Source organism: Lutra lutra, chromosome 8 (genome assembly GCF_902655055.1).
Source record: "Lutra lutra chromosome 8, mLutLut1.2, whole genome shotgun sequence".
NCBI lineage: Eukaryota > Metazoa > Chordata > Mammalia > Carnivora > Mustelidae > Lutra > Lutra lutra.
The window spans coordinates 26,268,452-26,284,983 of record NC_062285.1 but is presented as its reverse complement, the minus strand read 5'-3'; the positions used below and the strand labels follow the sequence as shown (position 1 = coordinate 26,284,983).

Here is a 16,532-nt window from a genome sequence, read left to right as displayed (position 1 = left end):
ATAAACCAGACTAAACACCAGTTTAGTTAATTGTCACAAATCTCATAGTTTCACATATCTTGACATTTTTGTTTCTAAGGTATTCATCTTTGGAAAGTACAGTAATGTGAATGCATACCTTCCGGTACCCTTGAGTTCTGTTCCAACCAGATCCATGGATGAGTAAAGGATGAAAAAAAACAGTGTCTCCCTTCTCCATCACAAGATGCACTCGGGGGCAGTTTTCATCATAGTCCTGAATCCCGTAGAACATTATGTTAACTCCTCCCTAGGTCACATAAGAGAACCAAGACTATATTTGAGGAACCCAATGATTAAGAATTTTGTCAATGACTCACCAGGAAAAGCAAAGGTTTCCTAAGTTCTGCCAAGAGAAAGACATAAAAAGATTCTTAAGAGCAACTGTAAATATACAAAAACTTCTCAGACATCTAGTTGTAAAAATCATGGATTTGGGGGCCCAAATGAAGAATATGAAATTTCCACTTATCCTTCATTACCGAATTATAAATGAAGATCTAGACCAACTTTGCATTTTGCAGTTAACATGGGAGATACACTTTCCAGCATGAATCTGTAATCACAATTTCCCAACATGATATTCTTCTCCCCCATAACTTTGCCTAAATCATTCTTCTATTATTCAGGAGTACCATAGGGAAGCAAACTGCTTTCTCAAGCCAGAAGAGAGAAAAAGTTCAAGTCTCCTCAGCTCAGAAAGCACTCATGTCACAACCAGAGTAAAGAAAGAATAGTAAATTAGAACACTGTGCTTTTTTAGAACTACTTCCAATGTTAGCTATTGCTTTAAGTAATGGATATGGGGGGAGCACAGTATCCCAGTCCCCTTCATAAGACTGTCCCACATTCTTCTGGGGGAAGGATTCTTTCCTGTTGGACTGTCTTGGGCCTTTCATCCAGTGTACTTCTCTCCTGGCTAGGTGGATATGTAACCTATGCTAAGTCAATCTCACCTCCCACTGTCATCACTTTGTATCTGAACAGAGGATCGATCAAAGGCATTGGTCATGGTCAAGGTTCAACTGCCCCCACCAGGTGCCCCATCCTGACTTCCCACTGACACACTCAACTTTCCTGCTTACCAGAGCCAGCCAGCCTTTCCATGGACTCAGCATGTGCCTGAGACCCTCCAAGACACACTCTTTGACTTAAGTCAGCCACAGCCCACTTCTGTTGCCTGCAACAAATTTTCCCTAAACCTCAACTCAGTTTTTCCATAAAACACAAGTTTATGAATCTCACAATTTTAGATTTTATATCAGAATCCAGACTCAGAGATTTTCACTTGGCAATAATCCTCAGTGTAAGAATTCTAACTAATTGAGACAAGTCCTGAAAGCCATATTCTTTACTTCCTACAAAAAACCCACATCCATTCCTCCCACCTGAACAACACATGCTCTTCTGCGGTTTTCAGACTTTATTGTCTGTGGCCTACAACACTCATAGTCTCCTCTCTGGTTTCTCTGCCTCTGAACTCCACACCTCCAGTATCTCTTGCTCTAGATCTCAAGATTATCATTCTTGAAGAGCCGATTTGATCTTACCATTCGTGGTCTCAAAACCATTCAATAGTTCAATCAATAAACCATGCAACAGGCAGGCAATGGAATACTACTCATCCTCCCCCAGAGCCTTCGCTGGTCTCTCTAGCAGGAAGGAGATGATTCCTCCCTCGCCTTTATCCTGATATCTAGCGATCAGTGGGTAAGAATTACTTGGCGGCTGATACATGCATCTGGTGTTGTGTGTGTTTAATCTGACCTCTGCAATGAAGCTTGATGATTTTAGATCCCATAGAGTGCCTACCGAGTTCCCCACACTAGTCAGCATTCCAAAATTGTTGAAAGAAAAATGATTATTCTAACTGACATCTTTGAATTTACCCTGATCCTGGTTGTAAAATCTAAAAAATGTTAAGCTAAGAAATAAATTCCATCTCATTGTTAAAGTTCTGTATGGGATCTGAACTAAAATTAAAACAATAGGGCGCCCAGGTGGCTCAGTGCTTTAAGCCTCAGCCTTTGGCTCAGGTCATGTTCTCAGGGTCCTGGGATCAAGCCCCGCATTGGGCTCTCTGCTCAGTGGGGAGCCAGCTTCCCCCTCTGTCTCTGCTTGCCTCTCTGATTACTTGTGACCTATCTCTCTCATCAAATAAATAAATAAAATCTTTAAAAATAAATAAAAATAAAATCAAAACAATAAATATTCTGGTTAAGATTTATCTTCTAGGGGCACCTTGGTGGCTCAGGGAGTCAGATATCAGACTCTGGATTTTGGGATCAGGTTATGATCTCAGGGTCACAAAATTAAGCTGCATGTTGAGTTAGTGCTCACCAGAGTCTACATGTCCGTGTTCCTCCCCCTCTGCCTCTCTCAGCCCACACCACCTCACACAAGTATCAGGAGCAAATATCACGAGTTGTCTCCCTTTATCCCTGTCTCTCTCTGTGTTTGACTCAAATAAATAAATAAATAAAATCCTAAAAAGGAAAAGGAGGGAGTAAAGAAGGGAAGGAAGGAAGGAAGGAAGGAAGGAAGGAAGGAAGGAAGGAAAAAGAAAAGGAAGGAAGGAAGGAAGGGATTTATACCTCCCACTTGGGATAAGCATGTGGCTTCAGGTCGCCTTTGTGACTGCCCGGGAGCACACACAGGCAGCCATTGTTCCGGTCGATGTGCTCCATGGCTGTCCAAGCACCAACTATGTTATTGCTGGGCCTGATGGGGAAATAGTGCAGGTCCTGGTGCAAGGGGTGGCGGGATGTCTTCTTGCCTGAAACAGAACCTGCTGTTAAACCACACTTGACCCTCAGAATTCATCTCCTCTGCCTGAAAACCAGATCAGTGACTATCCCTCCAAAACCCAAAGAAGTGAAACCACACTACAGACAATCAGCCTGCAGAGATAAGCACCAAATTGGAATATCAAATCGACAGGGTGACTCCAGATCCTACACTTTTTTTCTGGGTTTCTGACAGCCAGGGATTCACACCATTCTCTGGCAACTCATAACATGTTATGATCTCTATTGTGCCTTATTCCTTTGTAACTCTGGTTTGGGCACAGATCCTAGCACTCAAAGAAAAGTTTGGTCACCTGAAGAGATTAACCAAATTTGAAGTTCCCTGTTAGCCCTCTAAGTGGCTGATACAAACACTATCGAGTAACTAAATTAATAAAAGGCTTCCAAGAAGTTCTGCACAGAACTAAGAGCACTTGGTGGACAGTCACTATGTAGAATCAGAGACCAGAGAACCACATTTATGTGGGTCCCAGTTTTGCACTCTGAACTTGGTACTTTTCCCCTAAGCCCAACCCCAACGATCTCTAAGCAAGACATCCAGGGTAGGAGAGATTTCATGGTGCTACACAACAGGCTAGTCACATAAAGCTCTCCTAGCCTCTTTTTCTCCAGAAAAAGTGGAAAACAACGAAGAATTCTGAAGGACCAATTTATTACTGCTAGTAGAGTAGAATTTCTCAGCGTGGACCAAGAGCTGTGGTTGGCTTAAAAAATGCAGATTCTTGGGGGTGCCTGGGTAGCTCAGTCAGTTAAGCATCTCTTGATTTCAGCTCAGGCCTTGATCTCAGGGTTATAAGTTCAAGTCCTGGGTTGGGCTCCGCGCTGGGCATGTAGCCTACTCACTTTAAAAAAATTTTTTTTAGTGCAGATTCCTGGGTTTTAGCTTCCAAATCAGTTTCTCTGGGAGTGAGATCTTAGGAGCTACATTTTAGCAAGCACAAGACATTTCAAGTCAAGTGATGTATGTGATTTATAAGAAAGCTTTAATTTTGATAATAATAATACCTTGAATCAGGAAAACAGAATTCACACCATCATTGGTAAGAATAGTTAACAAAGCTTAGGGATGATAATTATAATAATAGGAGCCTATAGTATATGAACTCAGGACCTTCAGATTATGAGACTGACACGCTGCCTACTGCGCTAAGGAGGCACCTAGGAGCCTATAGTATATGAACTGTCATGTTTATTAAACCAAACTTTTGAGCAGCAAGCCAGTCAGTCTGCCAGAAATCCAAAGATAACCCTATAGTTAACATCTGAAATTGTTCTTCTACCTCAATATTGGTATGATGTATGCTATTTTAAGGCAAATAAAAGGACATATATATTTAGTTATCCAAATTTAGCAGTTACACAGCTAGAGTTAGAACACCTTAAACTCTCTCTTTTCCTTGTTTTTGGGGGGTGTGGGGGTTCTCCATAAAAAATAAGAGCCCTTTACCAGAATCTGGAGGTTTGTTTATCAGCATTGTATGCACGGCCATAATATCCGGTCCAGTGAAGCACTCCACATATTTCAGAATCTAAGGGAAAAGAAGAAAAAAAGTTTGACGAGAAATCCAATGCACAAAAGTGGCACAAAGTACAATTATCTGTACAAGAGCCAAGATGCCTTCATTCAACACTTGGTAGGAGCACCTGGGTTGCTCAGTCAGTGAAGCTTCCAACTCTTGATTTCTGCTCAGGTCATGATCGCACAGTCACAGGATCAAGCCCTGCACTGGGCCATCTGTTCAGTGGGGAGTCGACTCGAGATTCTCTCCCTCTGCCCCTCCCCTCCAAACAAACAAATAAAGAAATATATATTTTTTTAAAAACCACTTCGTATTTCACAACACTGCAAACAAAGCTTGAAATCAGGAAAAAGTTGTAACAGCAAGTTTGCAACACTCTGAATTAAACAGGCTTCTCCAAGCCAGTTGGAACCCAAACCACTTTTTCTACAAGGGAGGCATGTGAGGGCTCCTGGGTGGCTCAGTGGGTTAAAGCCTCTGCCTTCAGTTCAGGACATGATCCCAGGGTCCTGGAATAAAGCCCCGCATCAGGCACTCTGCTCAGTGGGAAAACTGCTTCTTTTCCTCTCTCTGCCTGCCTCTCTGCCTACTTGTCATCTCTGTCTCTCAAATAAATAAATAAATAAATAAATAAATAAATAGAAAAAATTAAAAAAAAAAAAAGAGAGAGGCATGTGTTTCTCTGAGATATCAACTGGGAAGGGCAGAGAGAAACCTTCTTTCAACTGGAACTGTCCATAGTTGCCCAGCGAGCAGGCAGCTTCCTCTCTGCCCCCACCAAGACTCTTCATAAGGAGGGACCATGAGGGGCACCTGGCTGGCTCAGTAGGTAGAGCATGCAACTCTTGAGCTGGGGTTGTGAGTTCAAGCCCCACGCTGAGCACAGAGCCTACTTAAGAAAAAAGGAAGGGACCATGAGAGGCCCCAACATGTGCAACAGCCTTGCATAGCCCAGAGGAAAAGAGAAGGGCAACTGGGGTGCTACCTCTTTACATCTAACCCACCGAGGGACCGGTGCATGCAGAAAGGAGTCGGCAGTGTCTGCCGACTACCTGCAGGGGGCTTTATGCATCAGCCCACCTAAACCACACAGCGATCCCTGAAAAGTAATGCCCCCGTGGATGAATACGCCTTTAACGTGAACACCCCACACAAATAAGCCCAAACCTAATAAACTGCCCAAGTTTGCGGAGCGAATTCAATGAAAAAGATGGTATTGAATCTCCAATTCCGTCTGACTCCAAAAAATGAAACATATTCTACTGCTTTCTCATTGTTTGATCCTGTGTAGAAGGAATATTGGCAACTTGAGCAGGAAATACTTGAAATGAAACCAAAATCCTAGAAGTCAGGCCTCCTACTTATTTGTTTATAAAGCGTGTCAACTTTTGCAATTTCCTTAGGCCAGTATTTTCTTTCCTTTTAAATAATCCCTAATCCCACCATGGGGTTCAAACTCAGGATCTTGAGACCAAGGATCTCATGGTCCCACAACTAAGCCAGCCAGGTGCCTCTGGCCAGTATTTTCTAAACCTCACTGACACTCGAGCCATTTTACCATTTCTATCATACTTTACATAAATCTGAACTAATCTTAAAGAATATTGATTTTTTTAAAAAGTGAGTTTAAATCTCAACACAAACTTAATCCTCTACTGACCAGTTCATAAGACAAAAAGAAACAATAAATGGATGTCCAGTGAATGGGATCTGCAATGTCCCTCCTGTTGATATGCCCATATCCACGGTAAGAGAGGCTCCGTCTCTAAGGCAGAATTCCTGCCCTTTGCAACCAAGAATAATGACCAGACTCCAGAAGAGGGTTCTCCATCTGCCCACTACTGACATTTGGAGCTGGATAAGTCATCATTTGGGGAGGAGACTATTCTGCACACTGTAGAATCCCCGGGCTCCACTGGCAGCTCACCCACCCACCATGCCCACCTCTACCCTGAGAGAAGCACACGGTCCCCACCGTGTGCCAGCCCAACACGGCTCCAAGAACTGCCAAATATCCTCCTCCATTTGAGAACCACTGCTCACCAGCCACAAAACAGAGGGGCCAGATAAAGTGTGAGGAATTCTAGAGGCAAGCATGCAGGTGCGTTATTCACTTAAAAAAGAAAATATAGGAAAGTTCTCGAACCTCAGGGAGAGTGCAGTATCTGAAGAGTTCCTCATCTTCTTGGAAATCTTGGATCTTTGAGACCATCTTTTCACCTGGAGTAAATTCTGATTTTGCAATGGTTACATCTCTCATTATCATCATTCCCTGAGGTTTCACCTCCCCTTTGCAGATCCTTTCAAACTCGTTCCTAGAAAATTAAATTGGCAGATGAGGTCATTACTGCAGGCTCCAGGCACCTCTCTGGCCAGTTCTGTGGAAAGAGTCTCAGAGATTGAGCAGGGTGGTGTCTTTGCACCAGACTGACCTCCAGGTCAGGCTGAGTAGTTCTGAGCTTGGAGAGGAGAAAATGACCCGCGCAGCAGCCCCTGTCTCCTCACTGTGAAGCCAGAGCTCACTGTGGGGACTCACCTATTCCTTAGCCTAACAGAACAGTGAGGAACCGTCTGTGATGTGTGTACCTGAGTAATAAAAGGCAAATAACTTCTCTCACACTTACCATGGGCTGTCCCCGTTCAAAGGCATCTGTGTGTACTTCACGTTATCCAGTCCTCAAAACAACACTAGGGCGTAAATAATATTATCATCCCCATTGTACAGGTGTGAAAACAGAGGAGTAGAAAGTACGTTGCTCCAGGACACACAACAGGAAGTAGTCTGGCTAAGATGAAAACCAGCCAGTCTGGCTCCAGAGCTCATGTCTCTAACCACTTCCCAATGAGCCAATCACCAAGAAATACCTGAACACACAGGCTAATCTTACTCACATTCCCACTGCAAACACACATTTTTTGGTAAAACAACGAAGGGTTACTGTACCGAAAGCGTTCAATATCAGCATCAGACACCAAATTTTTAATGACAAGAAACCCATTTTCTTCATAAAACTTTCTCTGTTCTAGGCTTAGGACATTATTATCCCGAGTATACCTAAAGGAGAAAAAGGAATTAAAAATAAGTGTAACGGAAACATCACCGCCCAACAACATGCATCAAGAGCATGAGAAATGTTCATACTCTTCCACCCAGCATTTCCACTTTTTATTTAATCTAAGAAAATAATCTGAACTTTTTTTTTAAACAAGTCTGGGGGGAGGGTTTATCTTTTTTTTTTTTTTTAAGTAATCTCTATACCCTATGTGGGGCTCGAACTCACAAACCAGAGATCAAGAGTCACATGCTCTTCCCACTGAGCCAGACAGACCCCTAATCTGAACATTTTTAAAAAGGTTTAAATCTAAAATGTTAACTACTACTGTTACCAAAAAATAGAAGAATAATGAATCGTATCTGCTCAATGGGATAGGACTCAGGCCTTAGAAATGAAGAGCTTGGGGCCCCTGGGTGGCTCAGTCAGTTAAGCGTGGGCCGGTTATTTCAGCTCAGGTCATGATCTCATAGGTCTGAGATCGAGCCCCCAAATGGTCTATGGGCTCCGTGGGGAGACTGCTTGAGATTCTCTCCCTCAGCCTCTCCCCCAACTTGCAATGTGTGCACTTTCTCTCTTAAATAAGTAAATCTTTTAAGAAAATGAAGAACATATAATAGCATGTGCAGTGCTTACTATAATAAAATATACTTAGATTTGTGTAAAACCAAGACACAGGGTACCTGGGTGGCTCAGTTGGTCGAACATCTGTCTTTGGCTCAGGTCATGATCCCAGGGTCTTGGGATCGAGTCCCACATCGGACTCCCTGCTCAACAGTGAATCTCCTTTTCCCTCTGCCCCTCCCCCCTGCTCCTGATCTCTCATGTGCGCCCGGTCTCTCTCTCTCTCTCAAAGAAATAAATAAGATCTTAAAAAGGGTACTTGAAAAAAATGCACATAAATTTTAAAAACACGGTTTTTGGGTGATTGCTTTTATGTAATGGAATTGTGAATGATTTTTCTTAATTCCTTTTCTTCTCTTTCAAATTTGTTTGATAATGACTATGTATGGTTGTTCAGGTAGGAGACAAATTCAATACATTTTATACTTTAAATTGTTTAGATCATATCTTCTCAGAAGAAATCAAAATGACAAAATCCAAGTAAGTACATAGCATATGCACAAACTCAGAACACCCAGTCCATTCTTCTAGATGGGAAATGTGGCTCTATGAGAATACTCCATGGAGATCGATTTCTTCCCGTAAAAGGTAATTTAAGATAAACCAAAGACACTATCTAATATAGCAACAGGACCACAGGCCATAGGCTAACTTAAATGAGGTATAACATGACTGAATTTGAACGAAATCAGATTATACACCCCTGATATTTTTCCTCTTTCTGAACTTTAAAATACATATAAAATTACAGTCATCTTCAAATTTTCATAATTTGAGTTCTAATTAGATTTTGTCCTGGCAACAAATGATTTGTATAATGAATTTTTTTTTTAAGAATTTATTTATTTGGGGCGCCTGGGTGGCTAGTTGTTAAGCGTCTCCCTCGTCTCATTCACGATCCCAGAGTTCTGGGATCGAGCCCCACATTGGGCTCCCTGCTTGGTGGGAAGCTTGCTTCTCCCTCTCCCACTGCTTGTGTTCCCTATCTGGCTGTGTCTCTCTGTGCCAAATAATTTTAAAAAATCTTAAAAAAAAAGAATTTATTTATTCTCTGTAGAGATATGGAGAGAGAGAGAGGGCAGGGGCAGGGGCAGGAGCAGAAGGAGAGGGTGAGGCAGATTTCCTGCTGAGCACAGAGCCTGACCCATGACTGATCCCACAACCCATGAGATCATGACCTAAGCCAAAATCAAGAGTTGGATGCTTAACCCAGTATCCACCCCAGTGCCCCTGTGTAATGAACTTTCACCAACAACATGAGATGTATTTTATATCTTAATTACCACTAGGAAATGCTTTATACACATTGTATGGTTACTAATGACAATTCAATCTACTTACTGGAATTGGGGAGGATGGAAACTGTTAGGAGAAACAGCTCCTGAAGTGGAGTGAGCTACCTAGGTAGTGAATTAAGGCAAATAAAATGAAATTAAGAGTCAACTTTTTCTAGAAACAACAGTCTGCCCTGAATTAGCCTTCATCAGGGAAGACTGGGTTACACACATAGCTGAGGACAGGCACGCACGGTTGCTCACATCGTCTCATTTCACAGAGCCCAGAGCAGGGACTGGCAGTCCCAAGACCTTTATCACCATCCCTGCTGCCCAGAGCAGGAGAATGAGACTCACAGGGCTCAGTAACTGGGTCCAAGATCATCCAGCAGAAAATGCCTCAGGCCACACTTGACCCATACTCTTTACTTCATAGCTTCCACTAGTTTCTTCCACATACTATTCCTTCCACTAAACTGCTAAACAAATAAAAATTGTAAGATTCAAATCTAGCAGTAAGAAGAAACGTGCTCTTCCAAAGAGAAATTGAATTTAGTGGGAATCCATTCTGAAATGCAAGAAACCTTTGGCTGGTTACTCTTTTAAAAAAAAAAAAATCGATTAAATAAACAGTGGCTAGGCTCTAGGGAACATATGATCCACATAGTTTAGTATAATTTTAACTATCTTAAAGAGCTAGAAATTCTTTCTAGTTTTCTATCCAGGGAACGACAGCAAATTTACTTAGCTTCTTCTCATTTTTTCATTGTTTCTTTAGCTTAAGGAGTGAGTGTGAGAATGTCATTACTCATAAACATGTTATTTTTGTCATGTCTTTATGTAACTGAGGACAGTATAATCCTCTGTTTTCCAAGACAAAGAGTTAATGACCTGGGGCATCTGGGTGGCTCAGTGGGTTAAGCCGCTGCCTTCAGCTCAGGTCATGATCTCAGGGTCCTGGGATCAAGTCCCGCATCAGGCTCTCTGCTCGGCAGGGAGCCTGCTTCCCTCTCTCTCTCACTCTCTCTCTCTGCGCCTGCCTCTCTGTCTACTTGGGATCTCTCTCTGTCAAGTAATTAAATAAAATTAAAAAAAAAAAGAGTTAATGACCTTTGTCAGCTACTAGCAAGATGTGGTGGCCAGAAGGCAATATTTCAGTCCACAATTCTTCTCCTTACCATTGTGGGTTCTGGTAGTGGTGACTGCTTTCCTCGGAGAGTTTTTTCAATGATGTGGAAATGTTTCATGTCCTTACTATATAATGTTAGTAAACATGAAAAAAATGGGTCCAAAATGCTATCTATACAAGATGGCTGTAATTATGTAAATGCACAGGAAAGGAACACACCAAAACATTGACTGATAATGATCCGTGAGAGTTGGAATTATAGGTCATATTTGTTTCCTTCTCGATGCATCTCTGCATTTACAAAATGCATTGTGTTTTATGCTTTAAAACCCCTGCCTTATGCCAGAACCCACATCTCTTTAGAACCAGTTAAGACGGGGAAGAGACTGCTACATGATTTCCAGGATTGTTTTTAAGCCCCAACCACACACACGTTCACTGACTGTTTCGGCAGAGTTGTCCAATACCAGAGCCCCTGACCTGGTCTGTCTATTTTAATTGAAGAGAATGAAGGGGCGCCTGGGTGGCTCAGTGGGTTAAAGCCTCTGCCTTCAGCTCAGGTCGTGATCCCAGGGGGAGTTGGGGCTCTCTGCTCAGCAGGGAGCCGGCTTTACCCCTCTCTCTCTCTGCCTGCCTCCCTGCCTATTGGGATCTCTGTCTGTCAAATAAATAAATAGAATCTTTAAAAAGAGAGAGAGAGAGAAGAAAAGAAAAAGGAGAATAAAAACGAAAACCATCCCCAGCCATATTTCAAGTACTCAATGGCCACATGGGGCTCCTAGCAATGGATCCGGAAGGTGCTGGTGTAGAACATCTCCACCGTGGCAGAAGGCTGATAGGATAGTGCTCTTCTAGGAAACACAGATGAAAAAGCAGCTCTAACCTCAACACTATTAGAGAAGCACCAGCAGGATCCGAATATATTTTTTTTAATTATGATTATTTTTTAAGTAGGCTCTCTGCCCAGCATGGAGCCCAATGCCGGGCTTGAAGTCACAACCCTGAGATCAAGAGCTGAGCCAGAATCAAGAGAGGTCTCAGGGACTGGGCCACCCAGGCACCCCAGAATTTTCATAGTAGTCACACACTGGACCTGGAAGCCTTCCTTCTGGTTCCACTTATCCCCAGGCCCCACACGCTGGTGGTTCTCACCGGTGGGCATGTACGAGAACACGTGAGAACAGATTGCTGGGCCCCACTCCGGGGTATGTGGAGTCCACATGAGCCTGGGAATGCGCATGTCTAACAGGTTTCCAGGGGAAGTTGTGGCTGGTCCTGGGAACACACTTTGTCAACCACTGGTTTCGTGAATTAAATGTCTTTGGTCAAAAGTTTTCATGTCTCCTGGCCTCGGTTTCTGTGTTCTCACTGGTCAAATGAGATTACATAATCACCTTCATCCGCGACGGGATTTTAGGCTGACAGTGGTTCTGCCACGTCGTGGCTGGTAGTAAAAGTAAAATAAAAGTAAAAAGAGACATTCCTAGAAGCATTTTCAGGAAGGAGTTCAGGATCCTGCACACAGCAAAACAGAGCCTAATCCCATCACTTTCGGGGAAATCCCACGCAGTGTCCTCCTCGCCCCCAAAGTACCCCCTGAAAGGGAACACTTAATCGGAGCAGGAGAAACAATTCATAAAGCATCTGACGTCCGTGTCCCGTAGTGACATTTTCCGGGATCCGACACGGGTGGCGCACACATCGCCTCCGAGAGTAAGTCCGAAAGACCAACCGGGAGACATCGTTTCCACTCCTGCGGGGTTCACGGACACCCTGGCGGAGCAGCACGCACAGCTCTCCTCAAGGAAGGAAGAGCCAGAGGGTGCGGGCCGTGCCTCCCTCCCTCCCTCGCCCCAGTGCGCCGCTGCCTGAGTGTCCTCCCGCCCGCCCGCCCCCCCCGCTGCTCCAGGCAGCCCCGCGCTCCTGTTTACGAGCGACTGGGACTGTGCTTCCCGTGCCTCGGACTCTGGGCGGTCGCAACACGCGGGCCAAGTGCAGAAAACGCCACACTAGCTGAGAGCAGGCCCTCAGGAAGAACTTCCATTCTCCCCGGGCAAGGCAGGGAAACAGGCCCTAGGAGGGCCGCGAAGCCTGGGGCGGCGCCACATCAGCCCCTCAGGCCGGCACTGTCACGCAGCAGCCGAGAGGGCAGGCCGGGCCCCCCGGCCCGGAGCTTGGGGCAACCCCCGCTGGGAACCCTCCTGCCCCGGCTCCCCTGCCGCCCCGGCTCCCCTGCCTCCCCGCCCCCGGGCGCCCGGAACAGCGGACACCATTGCCGGAAGCGGGCGCGCAGGAAGGCGCAGAGTCCGCTGGGCGGCTGTGCCTTGAGCCCTGGAGGCCACCACATTTGCAACCCGAGCCCCGCGCACCGCAAAGGATACGCCGACGCGGGCCGAGCGCTGGCCGAGGTGTCCCAGCACGACGCGCAGGCGGGCGCCTGCATGGGACTGGTTCATGGCTCCCGCGAGGAGAGGAGTCAGCCGGGCCTCAGTCTTCACTCGGGGCGGCGGGCGGGGCGACGAGCGAAAGGGGCCTGACCGAGCGCTCGGAACTCCGGAGATTCCGCCTTGAGCGCGGATGCTCGGGGCCTCCAGCGTCCACACACTGGGCCACCGTCCGGAACGGACCTCCTGTCCGCGGGTCCAGCTCCTCCCCGATCACGGAGATTCTGCCGCACAAAGCAGGGAAACTGGTTTTGAAGGGCTTAGCGACAGGGTTAAGGTCGCCCAATGAGAAATGAGCCCAAACATGACCCACCTTCCCAAACTGTCAGTCTAGTTTATCCCACGTGTCTGTCTCTCTGCTGCTGAAGTAGCAATTCAGATGTTCAGCCCTAGAAGTAATCTGCTGTTCGGAAATTGGTTTAATTTATTGGGAATCCATTGTGAAATGTTAGAAACATGTAACATGCTGTTCAAAAAATGCGTTTAATTTGTTGGGAATCCAGTGTGAAATACTAGAAACATATTGGCTTTCATTGAAAAGGAAAAAAAGGTACATGAAATAAATGACTTTGTGAAACGCGTCTGATCCACATATCTAGTATTATTTTAAATTTCCTTAAGAACTACAAATTCTAGGGGCGCCTGGGTGGCTCAGTGGGTTAAAGCCTCTGCCTTCAGCTCTGGTCTTGATCCCAGGGTCCTGGGTAGAGCCCTGCATCAGGCTCTCTGCTCAGCAGGGAGCCTGCTTCCTCCTCCCTTTGTGCCTGCTTCTCTGTCTACTTGTGATCTCTGTCTGTCAAATAAAATCTTTAAAAAAAAAAAAAAAGAACTATAAGTTATTTTTCTTTCTTTTTTTCTAAGTTTATTCGAATAATATCTACACCCAACATGGTGGTCAAATACATGACCCCATTGTGAGGAGGTATCCATTCCACTAACCAAGCCAGCCAGATGTACCTTCCTTCTTCCCCTCCTTCTCCCTCCCTCCTTTCCTTCCTTTCTCCCTCCCTTCCTTTCTCTCTCTCCCCCTCCATCCCTTCTTTCCTTCCTTTCCTCCATTTTCCCTCCCTTCCCTACCTCTTCTTCTTCCTTTCTCTCATTTTTTTCTCTTTTCTCTCTTTCTTTTCTTTTCTTTCTTTCTCTCTCTTTTTTTTCTTTCTTTCTTTCTTTCTCTCTTTCTTCCTCTTTCTCTGTCTCTTTTTCTTCTTTTTCTAACAGTTTAAATAGTTCAGGGACAAGTATACAGGATTCTGGCCACCATCATCAAGCTCATAAACATCCATCACCTCTCAAAGTTCCCTCCCACACTCTTGCCCTCATTATTTGGTGTGTAGGTGGTAAAGACGCAGCCATAAGATCTACTCTCTTAGCAAATTTTCAGTAGATAATGCAGCATTGCGAGCTACGGACACTATACTGTATTGTAGATCTCCAGAACCATTTACCTAGCATACCTGAAACTTGGTAGCCTTAAACCATCCCCTCTCCATTCTCCCCTCCCTTCTTCACCCCTGGGAACCACCATTTTCTCTGCTTCTGTGAGTTTGACTCTTAAATTCCTCCTATAAGTGGTAGCGGGTAGTATTAATCCTGTGACTGGATAATTTTGCTTAGCATTGTGCCCTCTAGCTCCACCCATGTTGTCACAATGCCATTTGTTGTCACAAATGGTAGGTAGGATCTCTTTCCTACCTAGGGTTGAATCATACTCCATTGTGTGTGCCTACCGTTTTTCTTTATCCTTTCACTTGATGACAGACGCTTAGGTTGTTGCCATATCTTGGCTCTTGTGAAAAGTGTTGCAATGAACATAGGAGTGCAGATATCTCTTTGAAATCTAATTTCAGTTCCTTTGGAACTGGAATCCAGTGGGATTGCTGGATCATATGATAGTTCTATTTTTAATTTTTTGAGAAACTTCCATACTGTTGTCCATAACGGCTCTAAGAACTAGAAATTCTTTCTGAAATATCTTTCCCATTTAGTCTCTGCAGGTGACTGACACGGTATCTCACTGTTTCTTTGCTCTCCCTCATTTTTCTCATTATTTCCTTGTCTTAAAGAGTAACTTCCAGAGTGTCTCACCTTATAAACATATTACCATTTCTATTTTTTTAAAGATTTTATTTATTTATTTATTTATTTATTTGAGAGAGAGAGAAAGCAGGGGGAGGAGCAGAGGGAGAGGAACTGGCAGATTCCATGCTGAGTGCTGAGCCAGAGGCCAGGCTCCATCTCAAGACCCTAAGACCACCACCTGAGCTGAAATCTAGAGCCAGCCACTTCGATATTGAGCCACCTGGATGCCCCTAAACATGATATAGTTTTTTAAGGGATGTCTTTATGTAATGTGGTGAAACTGCCATACTCACAGAGAAAAGCAGGGCAGGACTCAGAAATTAGTTTATTAGCTGCTGCCTATTTCCTCTGAGGCAGGGTGGACAATCGTCAACATCCAGAGCAAGGCCAGCCCCCCTTTTTTTTTAAATCATTTTTTTAAATTTATTTTCAGCATTAACAGTATTCATTGTTTTTGTAGCACACCCAGTACTCCATGCAATCCGTGCCCTCTCTAATACCCACCACCTGGTTCCCCCAACCTCCCACCCCCCACCTCTTCAAACCCTTTCAGATTGTTTTTCAGAGTCCATAGTCTCTCATTGTTCACCTCCCCTTCCAATATCCCCCAACTCCCTCTCCTAACTCCCCTTGTCCTCCATGCTATTTGTTATGCTCCACAAATAAGTGAAACCATATGATAATTGACTCTCTCTGCTTGACTTATTTCACTCAGCATCATCTCTTCCAGTCCCGTCCATGTTGCTACAAAAGTTGGGTATTCATCCTTTCTGATGGAGGCATAATACTCCATAGTGTATATGGACCACATCTTCCTTATCCATTTGTCCGTTGAAGGGCATCTTGGTTCTTTCCACAGTTTGGCGACCATGGCCATCGCTGCTATAAACATTGGGGTACAGATGGCCCTTCTTTTCACTACATCTGTATCTTTGGGGTAAATACCCAGTAGTGCAATGGCAGGGTCATAGGGAAGTTCTATTTTTCATTTCTTGAGGAATCTCCACACTGTTCTCCAAAGAGGCTGCACCAACTTGCATTCCCACCAACAGTGTAAGAGGGTTCCCCTTTCTCCACATCCCCTCCAACACATGTTGTTTCCTGTCTTGCTAATTTTGGCCATTCTAACTGGTGTAAGGTGATATCTCAATGTGGTTTTAATTTGAATCTCCCTGATGGCTAGTGATGATGAATATTTTTTCATGTGTCTGATAGCCATTTGTATGTCTTCGTTGGAGAAGTGTCTGTTCATATCTTCTGCCCATTTTTTGATATGATTCTCTGTTTTGTGTGTGTTGAGTTTGAGGAGTTCTTTATAGATCCTGGATATCAATCTTTTGTCTGTACTGTCATTTGCAAATATCTTCACCCATTCCGTGGGTTGCCTCTTTGTTTTCTTGACTGTTTCCTTTGCTGTGCAGAAGCTTTTCATTTTGATGAAGTCCCAAAAGTTTATTTTGGCTTTTGTTTCCTTTGCCTTTGGAGACCTATCTTGAAAGAAGTTGCTGTGGCTGATATCGAAGAGATTAAAAATATACAGTGGAAAAAAGACCGTCTCTTCAATAAATGGTGGTGGGAAAACTG

The 16,532-nt window shown here is 44.3% G+C and overlaps 1 protein-coding gene across 2 annotated transcripts in view; it reads right to left on the bottom strand.

Annotated features, from left to right (window-relative positions):
* Positions 1-13,111, bottom strand: part of LOC125106044 (phytanoyl-CoA dioxygenase, peroxisomal-like) — a 43,649-nt gene extending 30,538 nt beyond the window's left edge. The window contains exons 1-7 of one of the 2 annotated variants that reach the window (XM_047739540.1): positions 12,807-13,111; positions 9,364-9,422; positions 7,290-7,400; positions 6,492-6,660; positions 4,273-4,354; positions 2,613-2,794; positions 119-268 (exon numbers count right to left, since the gene is read on the bottom strand). In XM_047739540.1, coding sequence (XP_047595496.1) covers positions 119-268; positions 2,613-2,794; positions 4,273-4,354; positions 6,492-6,660; positions 7,290-7,400; positions 9,364-9,422; positions 12,807-12,881 — 828 coding nt within the window. In that variant the 5' untranslated portion in view covers positions 12,882-13,111. The remainder of the gene's footprint in view (positions 1-118; positions 269-2,612; positions 2,795-4,272; positions 4,355-6,491; positions 6,661-7,289; positions 7,401-9,363; positions 9,423-12,806) is intronic. The other variant, XM_047739539.1, reaches the window with a different exon arrangement.
* Positions 13,112-16,532: the final 3,421 nt, after the last annotated feature.